At 41.2% G+C, this 16,505-nt stretch overlaps 1 protein-coding gene and 1 pseudogene across 5 annotated transcripts in view; one reads left to right on the top strand and one right to left on the bottom strand.

Moving 5' to 3' along the window:
• The window catches only part of Setdb1 (SET domain bifurcated histone lysine methyltransferase 1), a 38,911-nt gene that overhangs the window by 16,386 nt on the left and 6,020 nt on the right, over positions 1–16,505 (bottom strand). For 4 of the 5 annotated variants that reach the window (XM_027393617.2, XM_027393616.2, XM_027393618.2 and 1 more), the window contains 8 exons: positions 9,186–9,220; positions 7,718–7,817; positions 7,020–7,145; positions 6,659–6,860; positions 4,846–4,919; positions 2,188–2,378; positions 1,873–2,002; positions 62–212 (listed from right to left, as the gene is read on the bottom strand). In XM_027393617.2, the coding sequence (XP_027249418.1) occupies positions 62–212; positions 1,873–2,002; positions 2,188–2,378; positions 4,846–4,919; positions 6,659–6,860; positions 7,020–7,145; positions 7,718–7,817; positions 9,186–9,220 (1,009 nt within the window). Of the gene's footprint in view, positions 1–61; positions 213–1,872; positions 2,003–2,187; positions 2,379–4,845; positions 4,920–6,658; positions 6,861–7,019; positions 7,146–7,717; positions 7,818–9,185; positions 9,221–9,934; positions 9,957–16,505 lie in introns of those variants that run through there. The other variant, XM_035450797.1, reaches the window with a different exon arrangement.
• Positions 14,026–15,536, top strand: LOC118239454 (annotated as a pseudogene).

Here is a 16,505-nt window from a genome sequence, read left to right as displayed (position 1 = left end):
CAGAAGTTACGTATGGGGAAAAAAAAAAACACTCCAAGTAAAAAGAATGAGGAGCACTCACTCAGTGTCACCTGCTTGTGGGGAAAGAGGAAGTGCAGCAGGGGGGGCCGGTGTAGCTATGGGCTGTGGGGGCTCCGTGAGCTTGAACTGGGTTCCAGTGCTGGTTAGGTCCTGTGTATACTGAACAACAGGACCTTTGCTCCTCACAGCACCTACAGGAAAAACAAACAAAAATTGACAGCTGTATTAGATATTCTTATTCGCACAGTCTATCAACTAATGCAATATAAAAATGCAGCAAAAGAAAACAGAGGTGGCTCAGGGTCACAAGCATGAGTGCCTGAATTCAAATCCTCAGAACCTATGTAAAGCTAGGCATGGTAGCATGTGTCTATAATCCCAGTGTTCCTGCAGGGAAACGGGAGGTAGGCAACATAGAAATCCCCAGAAGCCTATAGGCAGCTAGCCTTTAGATGCAGCAATGAACAGAACTTGGCTCAAAAAAACAAGTCCAAGTTTGTTTGGGTTTTTTGAGACAGGGTTTTGGGTTTTTTGAGACAGGGTTTTTCTGTGTAACTCTGCAGACCAGACTGGCTTCAAACTCACAGAGATTGCCCTGCTTCTGCCTCCTGAGTGCTGGGATCAAAGGCATGCACCACCACCTCCAGGCTGTTTTTTGTTTGTTTTTTGACACAGTGTTTCTCTGGGTAGTCCTGGCTGTCCTGGAATTCACTATGTAGATCAGACTGTCTTCAAACTCACAGACCCTGCCTGTCTCTGCTGCCTGTGCTGAAATTAAAGGAGTGCACCACCACTGTCCAGCAGGAAGTAGCATGTATGCAAATACCTGTATTCACATACAAAGGTGGCAAATGGCAACTTTCTAAATGTTAAGATAGATTGTTTTGATTATTCACACAAGTTGGTACACTAGTATATGCTGGCTTTGGAAAAACATATTGTTTCAAGGCACAGTCACATGTAATCATGGCTGGTCTCAAACTCATTATGTAGCCAAGGATGATCTTGAACTTTGAACTTATCTACTTTTGTCTTCCAATTGTTTGGAACTGACTACAGGTGTGCACCAACACACATGGCCTTATGTGGATATGTAGAAAGAATCAAAGTGATTGCAATGGGAAGGTAGCTCCACAAATCCATCACCACTAATGAAAACATTCTGGACACATATCTCTTATCTAGTGAGTTAAAAATAATGTTATGGTAAATAAAATGACAGCTGCCAGCCTCGTGTTGGTAGCGCACACCTTTAATTCCAGCACTTAGGAAGCAGAGGCAGGCAGATCTCTGTGGGTTCGAGGCCAGCCTGGTATACAGAGAAAGTTTCAGAACAATCTACAAAGCAATACAGAGAAACCCTGTCTCAAAAAAAACAAAACAAAATAAAACAAAACAAAACAAAGATAGCTGCCATATGTAATCTTCTTTGTTGCATAATATTTGTTTACACTGTAAAGATGTTATCTTTGCCAAAGTGCCTTCTGATTGGTTTAATAAAGAGCTGAATTGCCAATAGCTAGGCAGAATGAGGTTGGGCAGGACTTCTGGAGACAGCACTCTGGGAAAAAAAAAAGGGAGTCACCAGCCAGACTCAGATAGAAAACGGAGGTGCAAGATGGAAGAGAGGTAATGCCATATTGCAAGCACATAGATTTAAAAATATGGGTTAATTTAAGTTTTACGAGATAGTTGAGACAAGCCTAAACTATAGGTCAAACTTTCCTAATTAATAATAAGTGTCTATGTTATTGTGTGGGAGCTGGCTGTCAGGACAGAAAAAGGCTCATTACACTTCTTTGCACGTCTGCCCCGTCTCTTCCTTTCCCTAGGTGTCTTTTAGGGGCATACCCATATTAGGACGGGTTCTCAATTGTCCCCCTTGCTTCTTCTCCATTGCAGAAGCTGATGATGTCTTCATACTGAACATGGGTTCCAGGCGTGTAGAGCCTCGATAGATCCACTCACATCTCTTGTCATCCTGGGAGGCAGGATGAAAGGAAGGTGAACAAAAACCTTCAGGGTTAGAATCAATCCTGTCTCTTGTTTCAAATATATACCATGAGTCACCTCTGACCATTAGGTTTGGCAACAAGTGCCTTTTTCCAATGACCCTGGCAACTGTGCCATAATCTTACCCCAAACCCTTCTTTGGAAGAACATTACCAGAAAGAGGATCCTGACTAGGCTGCCATCCACCTCTTCAACTCGAGATTTCCACCATGTGCCTTCCCACTCAGTCTTAATAAGCTGGCCACTCTTGAGAAGTACCATGGGGCGGTTTGGGTAGGCAGTGATATATTCCTCTATGAAGTCTCGGCAGGAGCTGTCTTCTATGTCCTCCCAGGTCTTTTTCACTATCCAAAGGAAAGAAGCAGAGCTGAGGGCAAGAAGAATATGTCTTGGAGGGAAGGAGAGTTGTAAAATAACTACAGAGCACTTTTAAACCTTAAAAAGAACAAAATGAAATTAGAACCTCAAGGGAAACAAAACCAAGACCATCTTAACTATGGAGCCTAACATGCAAATGCATATACAAATTAAGTAAATAGTAAATTAAGCCATACACAAACCTAAGTGATTTGCATAAAATAAATGCATATTTCACTTTATGGAGATTCCTACTAATTGGTTGATGATCAGTCCTTTTCTCTCTTTTTTTGAGGCAGGGTCTCATTACATCACTATCTTTGCTTTTTCTTATCAATGTTGGCGATCAAGCCTAGAGCCTTCCACATGCAAAGTAAGAGCTAGCCACCACCAAGTTACAGCACATCTTACCAGCTACTATTTTATTCTCCTAAAATCTTAGAGTAAAATCTTTCTTTTAAAGATTTATTATTTTTATCTTAGGTCTGAGTGTTTTGCCTGCATGTATTTCTGTGCATCATGTATGTGCAGTCTCCAAAAAGGTCAGAAGAGGGCATTGGGTCCCTTGGAACTGGAGTTAGACAGCTGGGATCTACAGAATAGGAGTGCTGGGAACTGAATTTGGGTCCTCTGCTAGAGCATCAAGTATATTCATAACTGCTGAGCCATCCTCCAGCCTGACGTAGACCCACAGTACCCATATAGGCTAGGTGTCATGGCACACACCTGCAACCCTAGCACTTTGGGGGTAGATCCAGAAAGTATAATGGCCCACCTACCCACCAGCCAGCCAGCTAGCCAGGCTAACCTATTCCATTGGTCAAGAGCTCAGTGGGACACCATGCTTCAAGGCATAAGATAAAAAACATTGTAATAAGACACCCAAGATTAACTTCTGACTCACATACAGACATGTATAAACACACACACAGACATGTATAAACACACACACGCACGCACGCACGCACACCCTATATACACAAATACAAACACAAACTATAGCCATGAATGGTGGCATGAACCTATAATGTCATCATATGGGAGATGGGGGCATGAGGATTAGAAGTTCAAGAACAGTATTGGCTGTATACGGCATACAAAGGCAGCTTGGACTACAAGAGACAGAGGTCAGTAGATAAAGCACTTGCCATGCAAATATGACGGTCACAGTTCAGATTCACAGAATCCATTTAAAAGCTGAGCCAATGTGGTGATTGTCTATGATCCTAACATTCATGAGACAGAAACAGGATATCCTCAAGGCAACCTGGCTAGCTGCAGCTGGCAAGCTCCAGGTTTAGCCAATAGCAAAATAGATAGCAATTGTGGAAGACATCCAACGTCAACTTTGGCCTACAAACATGCCCAAATACAGGTGAACATGCAAACATAAAATTTAAAAACTCAAAACAAAAGGCTCTGGAAAATGTTTATTCCCCTGTTAATAATGATTAGCAGAAATGGATTCTTCTGCAATTAAAAACAATTGTGGGTCTGGGGAAATACTTCAGTGGGTGAGAACTCTTGCAGTGTGTGGACTTGAGTATTACTCTTCAACACCCATGTGAAAAAGCCATAAACACCTGTCAGTCCAGCTTTAGGGAGTAGATACAGGTATATCCTGGGAGTGCTCTGGCCAGCCAGCCTAGCCAAAATGGTGAGCTTCTGTTTCAGTGAGAGATCTTATTTCAAGGAAATAAGGAAGAGAGTAATAGAAGACATAGGGACCTCTTCACACCTGGCCTAAATGGATGAGTGTACAGCACAACAAACAGATTAAAAATAAGTGTGTGAGGTAGAGGCAGGTGGATTGTTGTAGGTTCAAGGCTAGCCTGGTCTACCATAGACAGTTCTAGGACAAACAGGACTACACAGACAAATCCTGTGTCAAAAAATAAGTAAAATAAAAAGAATTATGAAGGCTGGAGAGATAGCACAGTTGATAATGTGCACACTTTACAACCGTGATGATCTGAATGTGACCCCTAGAATATACATAATGCCAGTGCCAATTCAATCAGAACCAGCTCTAACTTCAGTCCCAGAGGATTCAAATGCATGTAGCCATATAGATGCAGGAAAACATTTATACAAATAAAAACCAAAAAAGGTAAACAGAACATGAAGAATAACACCCAACAATGCCTCTGGCTCATGCACATGTACATACATACCTTCTACAGTCAGCACTATGTAGACAACACTAACAGATATGTGAAACACCAGAGCAGCCTTCTTTAAACGTAAGTGCCTTAGAAATGAAATCAAAGGCACCCCTACGGTCAAAATCTTCTAGTGACCACTCTGGCTATAAAGATCTACCTATAAGTCAGCCAACAATGCTGTAACTGCAAACTGCAACACGACAACAAAATTCAGGCTTTAGAATCTTCAGAAAAAAAGACAAAGCAGAGGAGGAAACTAAGAGTTGAGGAAAAGTACAGGAACACTTACATGGTCGGCAAATGGGATACAGTTCTGACTGAGTGACATAGGAGGCATAACCATCATCAAAGAAAATCAGAAATCTGCAGCAGAAAAGAAAATGACAAAAGATGTGGAGGTTATACAGAGGGTTTCATCCCAGAATATTTTACCATACTTTCTATTCTCTGAATCACAGACCATAATAGCCTGCTTTCATTTCCACCCACAGGGTTTCACATAAACCAACACAAAATCCTCCTACCTGTCTGAAATATTCTTTCTTCTAGGCATGATGGCACACACCTTTAATCTCAGCACTCAGGAGGTAGAGGCAGGAGGATTGTTTTGTTTTGTTTTTTTTGTTTTGGTTTTTTGAGACAGGGTTTCTCTGTATTGCTTTGGAGCTTGTCCTGGAACTCAATCTGTAGACCAGACTGGCCTTGAACTCACAGAAATCTGCTTGCCTGTGCCTCCCGAGTGCTGGGATTAAAGGCATATGCCACAAATGCCCTTTTTTCTTTCTTTCTTTCTTTTTTTCACACTGTTTAAGGAATTTTTATTAAAGCAAGAATTTTAAAATCCAAATTACGTTTCCTTGCTCAGTCTATCAGTTCTGCTAGTTGAAACAGAACTGACATCCCAAGCTATTCCACAATAAAGAATAACAAAATTAAAGAAAGGAATGCTTTAAATTTTTGTACTTTGCTGAAAATTCTTTTGCTAGGGTCTATAAAACATTAATTTGTTTTTATATTTTACTATTTTTTTCTGTATTTTTTTGTTGTTTTAAATCAAGTAATCTAGGACTAGCATTGTTTGCTAGACCTGGCATTTGCTCGGTACATAAGGTTCAAGTTTCCTTTCCTTTTTTTATTTATTTTATATTTGGCAATGTTTTTTTCATAATATTTAAATTTTTCAATGTTTAGATATTTTTTTCTTCCTCACAGGTTCCAGGCATCATGTCAACACAGCATGTTGCTAACACTTCAACACAGACCATAGGTCCACGTCCTGCAGCTGCTGCTGCAGCCACACCTGCTGTCCACACCGCTCCCCAGTACAAATACGCTTCGGGAGTCCGCAACCCCTAGCAACATCTTAATGCACAGCCACAAGTTACCATGCAACAACCTGCTGTTCATGTGCAAGGTCAAGAACCTTTAACTGCTTCCATGTTGGCATCTGACCCTCCTCAAGAGCAAAAGCAAATGTTGGGTGAACGGTTGTTCCCTCTTATTCAAGCCATGCACTCCACTCTGGCTGGTAAAATCACGGGCATGCTGTTGGAGATTGATAAAACTCAGAACTACTTCACATGCTTGAGTCTCCCAAGTCTCTCCGCTCAAAGGTTGATGAAGCTGTAGCTGTACTACAAGCCCACCAAGCAAAAGAGGCTGCCCAGAAGGCAGTGAACAGTGCCGCTGGAGTTCCATTTGTTTAAATTGATCAGGGACCATGAAAAGAAACTCGTGCTTTATCTTTTTTTTTTTGTTTTTTTTTTTTTGTTTTTGTTTTGAGGATTCTTGTATGTTCCAGGCCAGTCAGGGTTGCATATGATACATTTCTCCAACCCCAGCACTCAAAGAGTTGGAGGCAGGGGGCTTGTGAATTTGAGACCAATCTAGGATATACAGGAAGTATGATGGAATTCTGAGCTATGTATAGAGATGTCTTTAAAAAGAGAGAGAGAAAGGAATGACATGGAAAAGAGAAAGGGTTTCTATTCACAAGGGAATGAGAACACAAAGGCTGACAGTGAAATCTTGGCACAGTATGAAGAGTGGGCGCTGTGCTCCCAGCTCCCACTCCCCTACAATCCACAACCCTGTCCAGGTACCTGAGCTTGTTCTTGACGTTGGGAGTCTCAGCTACAATGCCAGCATAAAGCCAGACCTGATTTCCATCTTTGTATTTGGCTACCACGCGACTGCCCACAAACAGCTTGTCAGCAGGAGGGTGATAATCATAGGCAATGTGGTTGCCAGACAGCAGACTCTTCCCTTTGTTGTCAAATTTCACTTTGTATTTCTTTCCCAGCCCTAGGAAAAGGCAAACAAAATTGAAACAAACAATAACAACAACACAACTGTAAGTCCTGAGTGCAACGTAGGAGGCCAAAGGAAAGGCTCTGGGGAAAGAATCAGCAATGGACTCACACAGGCTTCCTTTCCTTTGTCCTTCCTCTAGTTTAAACATACCAACAGTCTGGATGGCAATAAGGGTGCCTTTGTGCCATGTCTTAGTCCTCTTCTTGCCCAGAATCCGCATACTGACTATCAGGTCCCCATCTTTGCTCAGTTCTCCAGACATCTGACCCAAGGTTCCTACGGGGACAGAGTTGGTATAAAGAGTGATATCATAGGTTAGGGAAAGGAAAGGTCAAGAGGGCAATATGGTAGGATGGGGCTGTAGCTCAGCTAGGGGGAGTGCTTACCTAGCATCCACAAAGCCCTGAATTTCAATCTAGCTACTGCATATACCTTGCATAGTATTTAATGCCTAAAATCCCAGGCAGGGAAGGCAGGAGGATCACAAATTTTAGGTCATCCTCAGAAAAATATGAAGCTCAAGGCCAGCCTGGGATACAGAAGATACTATCAAAGCAAACAAAGAAGGTAGTGCAGAAATAACAAAAGCTGAGTTATCCTGTGACCATTAGCCACTTCTGCTGAACTCTTGGACAAAGGCAGAAACACAAGACGACGCAATTGTTTATGCTAAGAGGAGAAACAGAACACTGAATACACCACATCGAACAATCTCAGAGTGACTGTGGCCATAAAAACAACATTAAAAGAAACTGACAATTAGAACAGGATTTGAGACCAAAGCTGATTGTCAGTAACATTTCAGAAAGAACTCACTTCTCTCTATGTAGCAACTCCTCAACACTAACCTTTATTTAGATCCTGGGAACTGCTTTTCTTGTTGACAGCATCCATGAACTTCTGGACATCTTGAGCTGATTTTCTTAAGGCAGCCATAGCTTCACGGAGCTGTAGGAAAATAGAAGGGGGTAGGGAGGGATGCACTTATTAGGAGTTAGGACACAATGAGAAGGCCAGGGACTCAGTAAAACAACACTTGCCTAACATGAGCAGTGACCCCTAATGCTACAAAAAACATAAATAAAACAGGAAAAAGAATACTACCTGGGAAGAACTTGTCTTCAACCAAACCAAATTCAATTATATTTGGATGTTCAGGGAGAGGCAACTTCTCAATTTTTCTGTTTTCTTGCAATATCTACAAGACGACTGTAACTAATGTGGCCTACTACATGGTGAATACATTGAAATTAAACTGACTGTATGCTCAGACCAAAATTATTCCCACTTTCAAAAGCTGCTTCTTCCATTTTTAAAGATAGGGCCATGTGAGTCAGGTGGTAATGTCACCACCTTTAACCCCAGCACTCGGGAGGTAGAGGCAGGAGAATGAGTTCAAGGCCAGCCTGGTTTACAGATTGAGTCCTAGGACAGTAAGGGCTATACAAACAGACCTTGTCTCAAAAAATAAAACTTTTAAACCAAACAAAAAGGATAGGGTCAACTATAGTCCAGGCCTGTGGAGGATGACCCTGAATTTCTAATCTTTCTGCCTGCCTGTCTTGAGTGATGGGATTATAGAGGTGCAACAGGACAAATCTGATGGTGCAGTACTGGAAACTGAACCCAAGGCTTCCCGAAGCCAGGCAAGCACTGTGCCAAATGACCAACATTTATAGCCTATCAAATTCATATATATTCTTCTAAACAAGTCTGTCAATTTTTTTAGATAATTAAAAAAAATCTGTTTTAGATTTATTTATGTGCACTAGTGTTTTGCCTGTATTTATGTGTACCACATATGTGCTTGGTGAAGTCAGGACAGTAGATCCCCTGGAATTGGAGTTACAGTGGTTATAAGAGATCATTAGGGTGCTGAGAACTGAACCCAAGTCCTCTGCAAGAGTAGTGAGTACTTTTACATAGAGCCACAATTCTAGTCACAGATTAATTATTGTTATTATTATTACTAAAGTTTTTGAGACAGAGGCTCACTGTCCTGGAATTCCCCATGTAGCCTAGGCTGGCCTCAAATTCATTGAGATCCACCTCTCCACTTGCCTCTGTCTTCTCAGAGCTGAGATTAAAGGTGTGCACTACCATGCTTATTGTTTTCTGTTATTATTTTGGTTTTTTTTCCGACAGGGTCTCTCTACACAACCCTAGCTGTCCTGAACTTACTCTGTAAACCAAGCTGGCCTTGAACTCACAGAGGTACACATGCCTCTGCTTCCTTATTGTTAGTATTAAAGGCATGTGCCCCCACCACCCAGCCAATTCCATGTTTCTTAACTTTTTATAACCAACCCAACTAACCTTCTGGTCTTTCGGAGTTCTGCTTCCAGCATCACCTATGGAAGACAAAAACTTTAATTAGTATATAGATGTAGGCAATGGAATTTTCAATGAAGCAATAAATGAATGAACTCAAATTTTAAGTAAGAAAACTTTATTGGTAAAAGCAATTTAAAAGTCTGGGATGGCTGGGTGGTGGTGGTAAACATCTTTAATCCCAACAGAGGCAGGTGGATCTCTGTGAGTTTGAGGCCAGGCTGGTTTACGGGTGAGTTCCAGGACAGCCAATGATACACAGAGGGATACTGTCTCAACAAAACAAAACAATGGAAAAGAAACATGTCTAGGGATGTGGCTCAATGGCAGAAATGCTTGCATAGCATGTATATGGCCCTGGGTTCAATCCCCAGCATCAACAAGGAAAACAGAATGCTCTAAATAAACACCTATATGAAAATATTAAAGGAGAGCAGGGCCTAGTGACAAAACCTACCAATCTAGCTACTTGAGAGACTGAGGCAGAAACATGGCACCTGCTGTGGCTACAGAACAAGAATTAGGCCAGCCTGGGCAAAGTAGACGCAGTCTCAAAGTAAACAGTAAGGTAGGGCAGAAGGCTAGTTTACACAGGGAGCTACATATCAGGAACACATAATCAAAACACCAATCCAAACAAACAAGCCAAGGACTAGAGAGGGCTCAGTGGTTGGTTACAAGGTCTGCTTTTACCGGACCCAGGATTGGTTCCTAGTACCCCGTCAGCAGCTTACACTGGTCACACTACATCTCAGAGAATCTGGTGCCTCTTCTGAGCTGAGTCCAGTTATACTCACATACACATTCCCAAACACAGACAGACACCACACCTCTAAAAAAAAAAAAAAAAAGATTTATTTAGTTATTTATTATGTATGCATGTATGCCTGCACTACTATCCAGATCTTATATTTGATGGTTGTGAGCCACCATGTGGTTGCTGGAAATTGAACCTGGGTCCTCTGAAGAACAGCTAGTGCTCTTAACTACTGAGCCATCTCTCCAGACACATTTTTTTTAACACGTAGTTAAAATTGAATCTCTCTTTGCTTCCTTCTTTCCTTTTCTCTTTCTTTCTTTCTTTTTTTTTTCCATGCAGGGTTTCTCTGTGTTAACCTGGTTGTCCTGGAACTTACTCTGTAGACCAGGCTGGCTTCAACTCAGAGAGATCAGCCTGCCTCTGCCTCCCCAGTGCTGGGACAAAAGGTGAGCACCACCACAGCTCGGCCTACTGAATTTTAGTTCATTGATTAGATTGTGACACTATCATGTTGTACTTACTTTCAGAACATTTTCATCAGTTCAAAAGGGAGCTCCATGGCCATTACCCATCATTCTTTTTCCTCCACTTCCCTAAACCCAGGCCACCAGAACTCTATAGTGTGTCTCTATGGTCCGTTTTGGACATTTCATATAAATGAGTCATGTAACATCTGTAGCCTACACAGGTCCATTTGTTGTGCCACATGTCAGTACAGTTTATAGCTGAACAGTACCCACTGTAAGTAGGTGCCATGTATTCAGCCATCCCATTCCTCAACTCATCACTTTCTACTCTTTAGCAGTCATCAATAATGCTAAGATAAACATCTGCATGCTTTTGTTTTTGTGGGTTTTTTTTTTTAATTGTTTTTGGTTTTTTCGAGACAGGGTTTCTCTGTATTGCTTTGTAGGTTGTCCTGGAACTCACTCTGTAGACCAGGCTGGCCTCAAACTCAGAGATCCCCCTGCCTCTGCCTCCCCAGTGCTGGGATTAAAGGCTTGGCCAACAACACCTGGCTAAAAAAGTGGTTTTGATTAACATATCACCCCATGATGAGTGATGCTGAGAAATTTTCTCATGTATTTATTACCACTTATAAATCTGTGAAAGTCAGATGCTATATAGCACACATGTATAACCTCAGCATTTAATAGAGAGGCAGAAAGATTAGGAATTTAAAGTCATGTTTAGCTACACATTAAGTTTTAGACCTGCTTGGGTTACAAAAGACCTTGTCTTGGAATAAACAAGTCATGCAACAAACAAAATCAACTCCAAAGTATCTACTAAAAGCCCCTGCCCATTCTCATTTTTGACGTAGGGTCTCACCTTTGTAGCCCTGGCTGGCTATGCAGACTAGGCTTTCCTCAAACTCAGAGATTCACCTACCTCTGCCTCCCAAATGCGGAGATAAGAGGCATGTACTTCCATATCCGACCTCCAAAAACTTGAAAATAAAATTATTTTCATTAGCCAGGTGGTGGTGGTGGTGGTGGTGGTGGTGGTGGTGGTGGTGGTGGTGTGGTGGTGGTGGCGCGGCGGTGGTGGCGGCGGCAGCAGCAGCAGCACCAGCACCACCACCACCAGCAGCAGCACATGCCTTTAATCCGAGCACTCAGGAGGCAGAGTCAGGTGGATCTCTGTGATTTCCAGGTCAGTCTGGTCTACAGAGTGAGTTCCAGGACAGGCTCCAAAGCTACAGAGAAACCCTATCTCGAAAACAAAAACAAAAAAACCAAAAATAATAATTTTCATTGTTATGTTATAGAATTCCTTCTATATTCTAGGCAATAGCAGACCTTTAGAATTTTGACTTTGCTTTTGAGATGGCCTCACTGTGCCACTAAGGCTATCCTGAAACTATGTTGTCAAAGCTGAACTTAATTCATAGTCATCTGTTGTGAGTTATTTGATTATACTGTGTAAAGAGATGTCACTGTGATTGGCTTAATAAAAAGCTGAACACCCAACAGCTAGTCAGAAGGTATAGGTAGGAACTCTGGAAGTTTGAAAAGAAGAAAAGGGCAGTTGCCAGCTGGAGGCAGAGGAAGCAGGATATGCAGGAGAGGTAAAAGTCACATGCCAGCATGTAGATTAATAGGAATAGGTTAAGTTAAGCTATAAATAAGGCTAGTTAGAAACAAGCATGAGCTAAAGCTGACCTTTCATAATAAGAAGTCTGTCATTATTTGAGAGATGGCTGGTGGGACAGGGAAAGACTCATTATAGTAATCCTTCTGCCTGGACTCTATGAGTCATTGTCTCCAGAAAAAAAACCAATAGACAAAAACAAAAAGCAAAAACATAAGAAATGCAAACCCTGTCAGTAACAATCACTGGTAAACACAGGAAGTCTGGAATTCTCATAATTCAATTTTGAGAATGTTATGTATGTCAGTCAAGTGTCCTACCACTGAGCTACTTCCCCAGAGACTGTAAAACTGGTATAATTGAAAAACTACTGTAATTTTGCCTAATAAGCAAAGCATTTAATTACTACAATGTTCACAAAAACATTTAAACAGTCCGGTGGTGGCGGCACATGCCTTTAGTCCCACTACTTGGAAGGCAAAGGCAGGTTGACCTCTAGGAGTTCGAGACCAGCCTGGTCTACCAGAGTGAGTTCCAGGACAGCCTCCAAAGAAACCCTGTCTCAAACACCCACCCCCCAAAAAAAACCCATTTAAACAAAAATATTCACAGCAGCATTATTCATAACTGCCCAAACTACAAAGAGCCCAAATGTAGGGAAACTCCAGGGAACTGGTGTTTTCCATCTGGGTACTGGGGCTTGATGATAAGAACTTTTACTGAATGAACCATTTCCCCAGTCTTGCTCTCCAACCTGGCCACAGAAGCTTCTTTTAGCAATGGGCAGCAACAGCTAATGCTGCTAATGCAGAGACTAGAAACTGGTCAAAGCACTTTCACCTGCCCAATGCCTGCACAAGAGTTAAATAAGTCAACATTCCAGCAAGGATGGGGGAGGGGCACCAGGCCCCACCACTCCATGAGGAACTATTGGCAGTTAAAGGCTGCTGGGGGAGGGGCAGCAAGTTTTCTTCAGGGATGCAGCCACTGGTGAGTAACCAATGATTCAGTAAAGAATGCCAAACTCATGTATGTGTAAACAACTCTAATTAAACTCAGACAATGAGAAAATAAAAATTAAAAAACAAAACAAAAAATGAAAGTTGAAAGAAGAAAGTTGTGAAAGATTGCAAATAGTATGGGAGACAAAGACTGGGGAGTGAGGAGTACAAAACTGTCAAAAGATAAACAGAAAATTATTAAACATTTATGTATAAAGTTTGGTGATGAACATCTATGATCTTGTTACTTGGGAGTTGGAGGCAGAGGGAAGATCAGGAGTTGAAAATAATTCTCCACCATGAAGTTAGTTCAATGTCAGTCAAATAAATAAATACAGCCCAGCAGTGGTGAATGACTTTAATCCCAGCACTCAGGAGGCAGAGGCAGGCAGATCTCTGAGTTCAATGCCAGCCTGGTCTACAGAGCGAGCTCCAGGACAAGCTCCAAAGCTACAAACAGAAACCCTGTCTTGAAAACAAAACAAAACAAAAACAAAAACAGCAAAAAAACACACACAAAAACAAAAGCAAAACAAAGAGTACTACACACCTAAAATAATTACAACACTTGGGAAGAGAAAGCAGGAAGGCCTGCTATGGCTACATAGTGTGTTTGAGGTCCACCTGGACTTCATAAGACTTTGTCTCAAAAAAAACATTCATCAAGCCAGGTGTTGGTGGCACACGCCTTTAATCCCAGCACTCGGGAGGCAGAGGCAAATGGATCTCTATGAGTTTGAGGCCAGCATGTTCTCCAGAGTGAATGCCAGGATAGGCTCCAAAGCTACACAGAGAAACCCTGTGTCGAAAAACAAAACAAAAAAACAAAACAAAAAAACCATCGAGTTTCCCAATGCCTCCACAGCTATTGAGAAACCCTGTCTTGAAAAACAAAAAGGAATGAATAATGAAAATCTGATGCATATGTAAATGGAGTATTATTCAACTCAGGAAAATGAAGGGATTGGTGATCCAAGACAAATATAAGCACTACAAACCACCCAGATATAGGATGATAGTCCATGTAACTAACAGATATCACCTGTCAGATTTCATAAGCCCATATGGAAGGAAATATGATAATCTGCACAGCATATGCACATGAATTATGCTAGCCTGCAGGCATCTCAATAGGTTTGGCTTGAATAAGATCTATGAAGGCCAAGTGAAGGTGACTGGAGATGAACACAATGTAAAAAGCACTGATGATCAACTTGTTGCCTTCACATGCTATTTAGATGCAGGTCTTGGTTTAACTTCAACTGGCAATGTTTTGGGGGCCCTGAAGGGAGCAATGTATAGAGGAGAGTGTATACCCCTCACCACACCAAACAATTGCCTGAGTATAACTGTGAAAACAAGTTCAATGCAGAAGTACATCAGAAGACAGCATGGGTCAGAAATACCTAATGGAGAAAGACAAAGACACTTAAAAAAAAAAAACGGTCCTTTCAGTTCATAAAGAACGATGGAAGAGATGCATAAGAAAGCTCATGCTGCTACCCGAGAGAATCCAGCCTGTAAGAAGTCCAAGAAAGAAGTTAAGAGGAAGAGGTGGAATAGGCAGTCCCACATTATCTGTTGCCTACAAGAAAGACTGAGTTGCTCAAAAGAGGGCAAGCTTCCTCAGAATCAGGAACAGGCTGCTAAAAGATAAAGTAATTTTTCTTTTTTTTTTCTTCTAAAGTAATTTTCTATGAAGATTTTTTTCATAGGACAATACAGTTGGTCAATTCTCTATTGACCAATCAGAGAAAAATAAGTCAACAAATAAATAATAAAAATCTGGTACATACGTAAGTAGAGTATTATTCAACTCTAAAGAAAAATGAAATCACAAGGATTTTAAGAAAATGGAAGGACTTAGAATGGGTATTATTAAACAAGGTCACTAAATCTTGGAAAGGAAAAACATTTCTTCCTGATATTTGGATGTTAGTCTACAATGTATACACATATATGTACACAAATGTACATAGAGGTGCAGCACACCACGGAGAAAGGAAGACACTGGGTGATGAGGAAGAATAGAATGCACCTGACAGGCACACAGGAGGAGAGAAGGCTAACTTTTTCTTTCTGTGTAGCTCTGGCTGTCCTGGAATGTACTTTGTAGAGATGTGCCTGCCTCAGCCTCCTGCTTCCCCATGCTGGAATGAAAGATGTGCACCGCCACAAATGGCTAAGGCTCGCCTTTTCTACTTTGTACTCTGTTAAGGATTTTTTGGTTTTTGCTGTGTGTGTGTGTGTGTGTGTGTATGTATGTGTGTATGTGTGTATGTGTGTATATGTGCGTTTTAAGAATACAAAAGTACAACTGAGAGACAGTGTGTGTGTATAATATATAAAAGTGTAACTGAGGTCAGGCATGACACACATGCTTTAATCCCTGCATTCAGCAGGCAGAGGTAGACAAATTTCTAAGTTTGAGGCCACTTTTGTCTACATACTGATTTCTAGGCCAGCCAGGGCTACTTGTGAGACCCTGTTTCGCTTTAATTCCTGCATTCAGCAGGCAGAGGTAGACAAATTTCTAAGTTTGAGGCCACTTTTGTCTACATACTGATTTCTAGGCCAGCCAGGGCTACTTGTGAGACCCTGTTTCAAAAGAAAGTAACAATCAAAGTGTAAAATCCAAAATGAAGCTCCATAGCTTCAGAATGACTATTCTATACTATACAGAAGTTCAAATAGAGACTTTTGGTCTGGGCTATGTTAATCTAGCTGCATGATTATTTTTATTTGCATGTTGTTTACAATAGTGATTTCAATTGAAAAAAATTAAGTGATCATAAAAAAAAAGCTGGGTATTGGTGGCCTACTCCTTTAATCCCAGCACTCGGGAGGCAGAGGCAGGGTATCTCTGTGAGTTCAAGGCCAGCCTGGTCTCCAGAGCAAGTGCCAGGATAGGCTCCAAAGCTACACAGAGAAACCCTGTCTCAAAAAAACAAAAAACAAAACAAACAAACAAAAAAACCAAACAAACAACCCCAATGACAGGATATATACATATATTCTAGTTATATGTATCTGTAAGTGACAGACATACAGAGAAGCCAAGATGGGTAGTTGTTAGGGGTGACCATGGAAACTGAGGCAAATAGGCAAAAGGAGTATTTTGAAATGATACAAATTTGCTAAACTTGGATTACTACATAAATGTACTAAAACTCAAATCATAGTTAACATGTGTATGTTTTATGTTATGAGAATAATACCTTAATGTAACACCATATAACAGAAATCCCAGCACACAGGAGGCAAAGAGAGGTGTTTCATTTTGAGTTTGTGGCCAGTCTGGTCAATGTAGGAAGTTCCAAAACAGCCAGGGTTACATAGTGACATTATCTCAAAAAAAAAAAAAAAAAACAACAAAAAGGGGCTGGAGAGATGTCTCAGTGATTAGGAGCACCGCTGTTCTTCCATGAGCTGGGTTCAATTACCAGCACC

This window comes from Cricetulus griseus (genome assembly GCF_003668045.3).
Source record: "Cricetulus griseus strain 17A/GY chromosome 1 unlocalized genomic scaffold, alternate assembly CriGri-PICRH-1.0 chr1_0, whole genome shotgun sequence".
Classification (NCBI taxonomy): Eukaryota; Metazoa; Chordata; class Mammalia; order Rodentia; family Cricetidae; genus Cricetulus; species Cricetulus griseus.
This window is presented reverse-complemented; position numbering and strand designations above follow the sequence as displayed.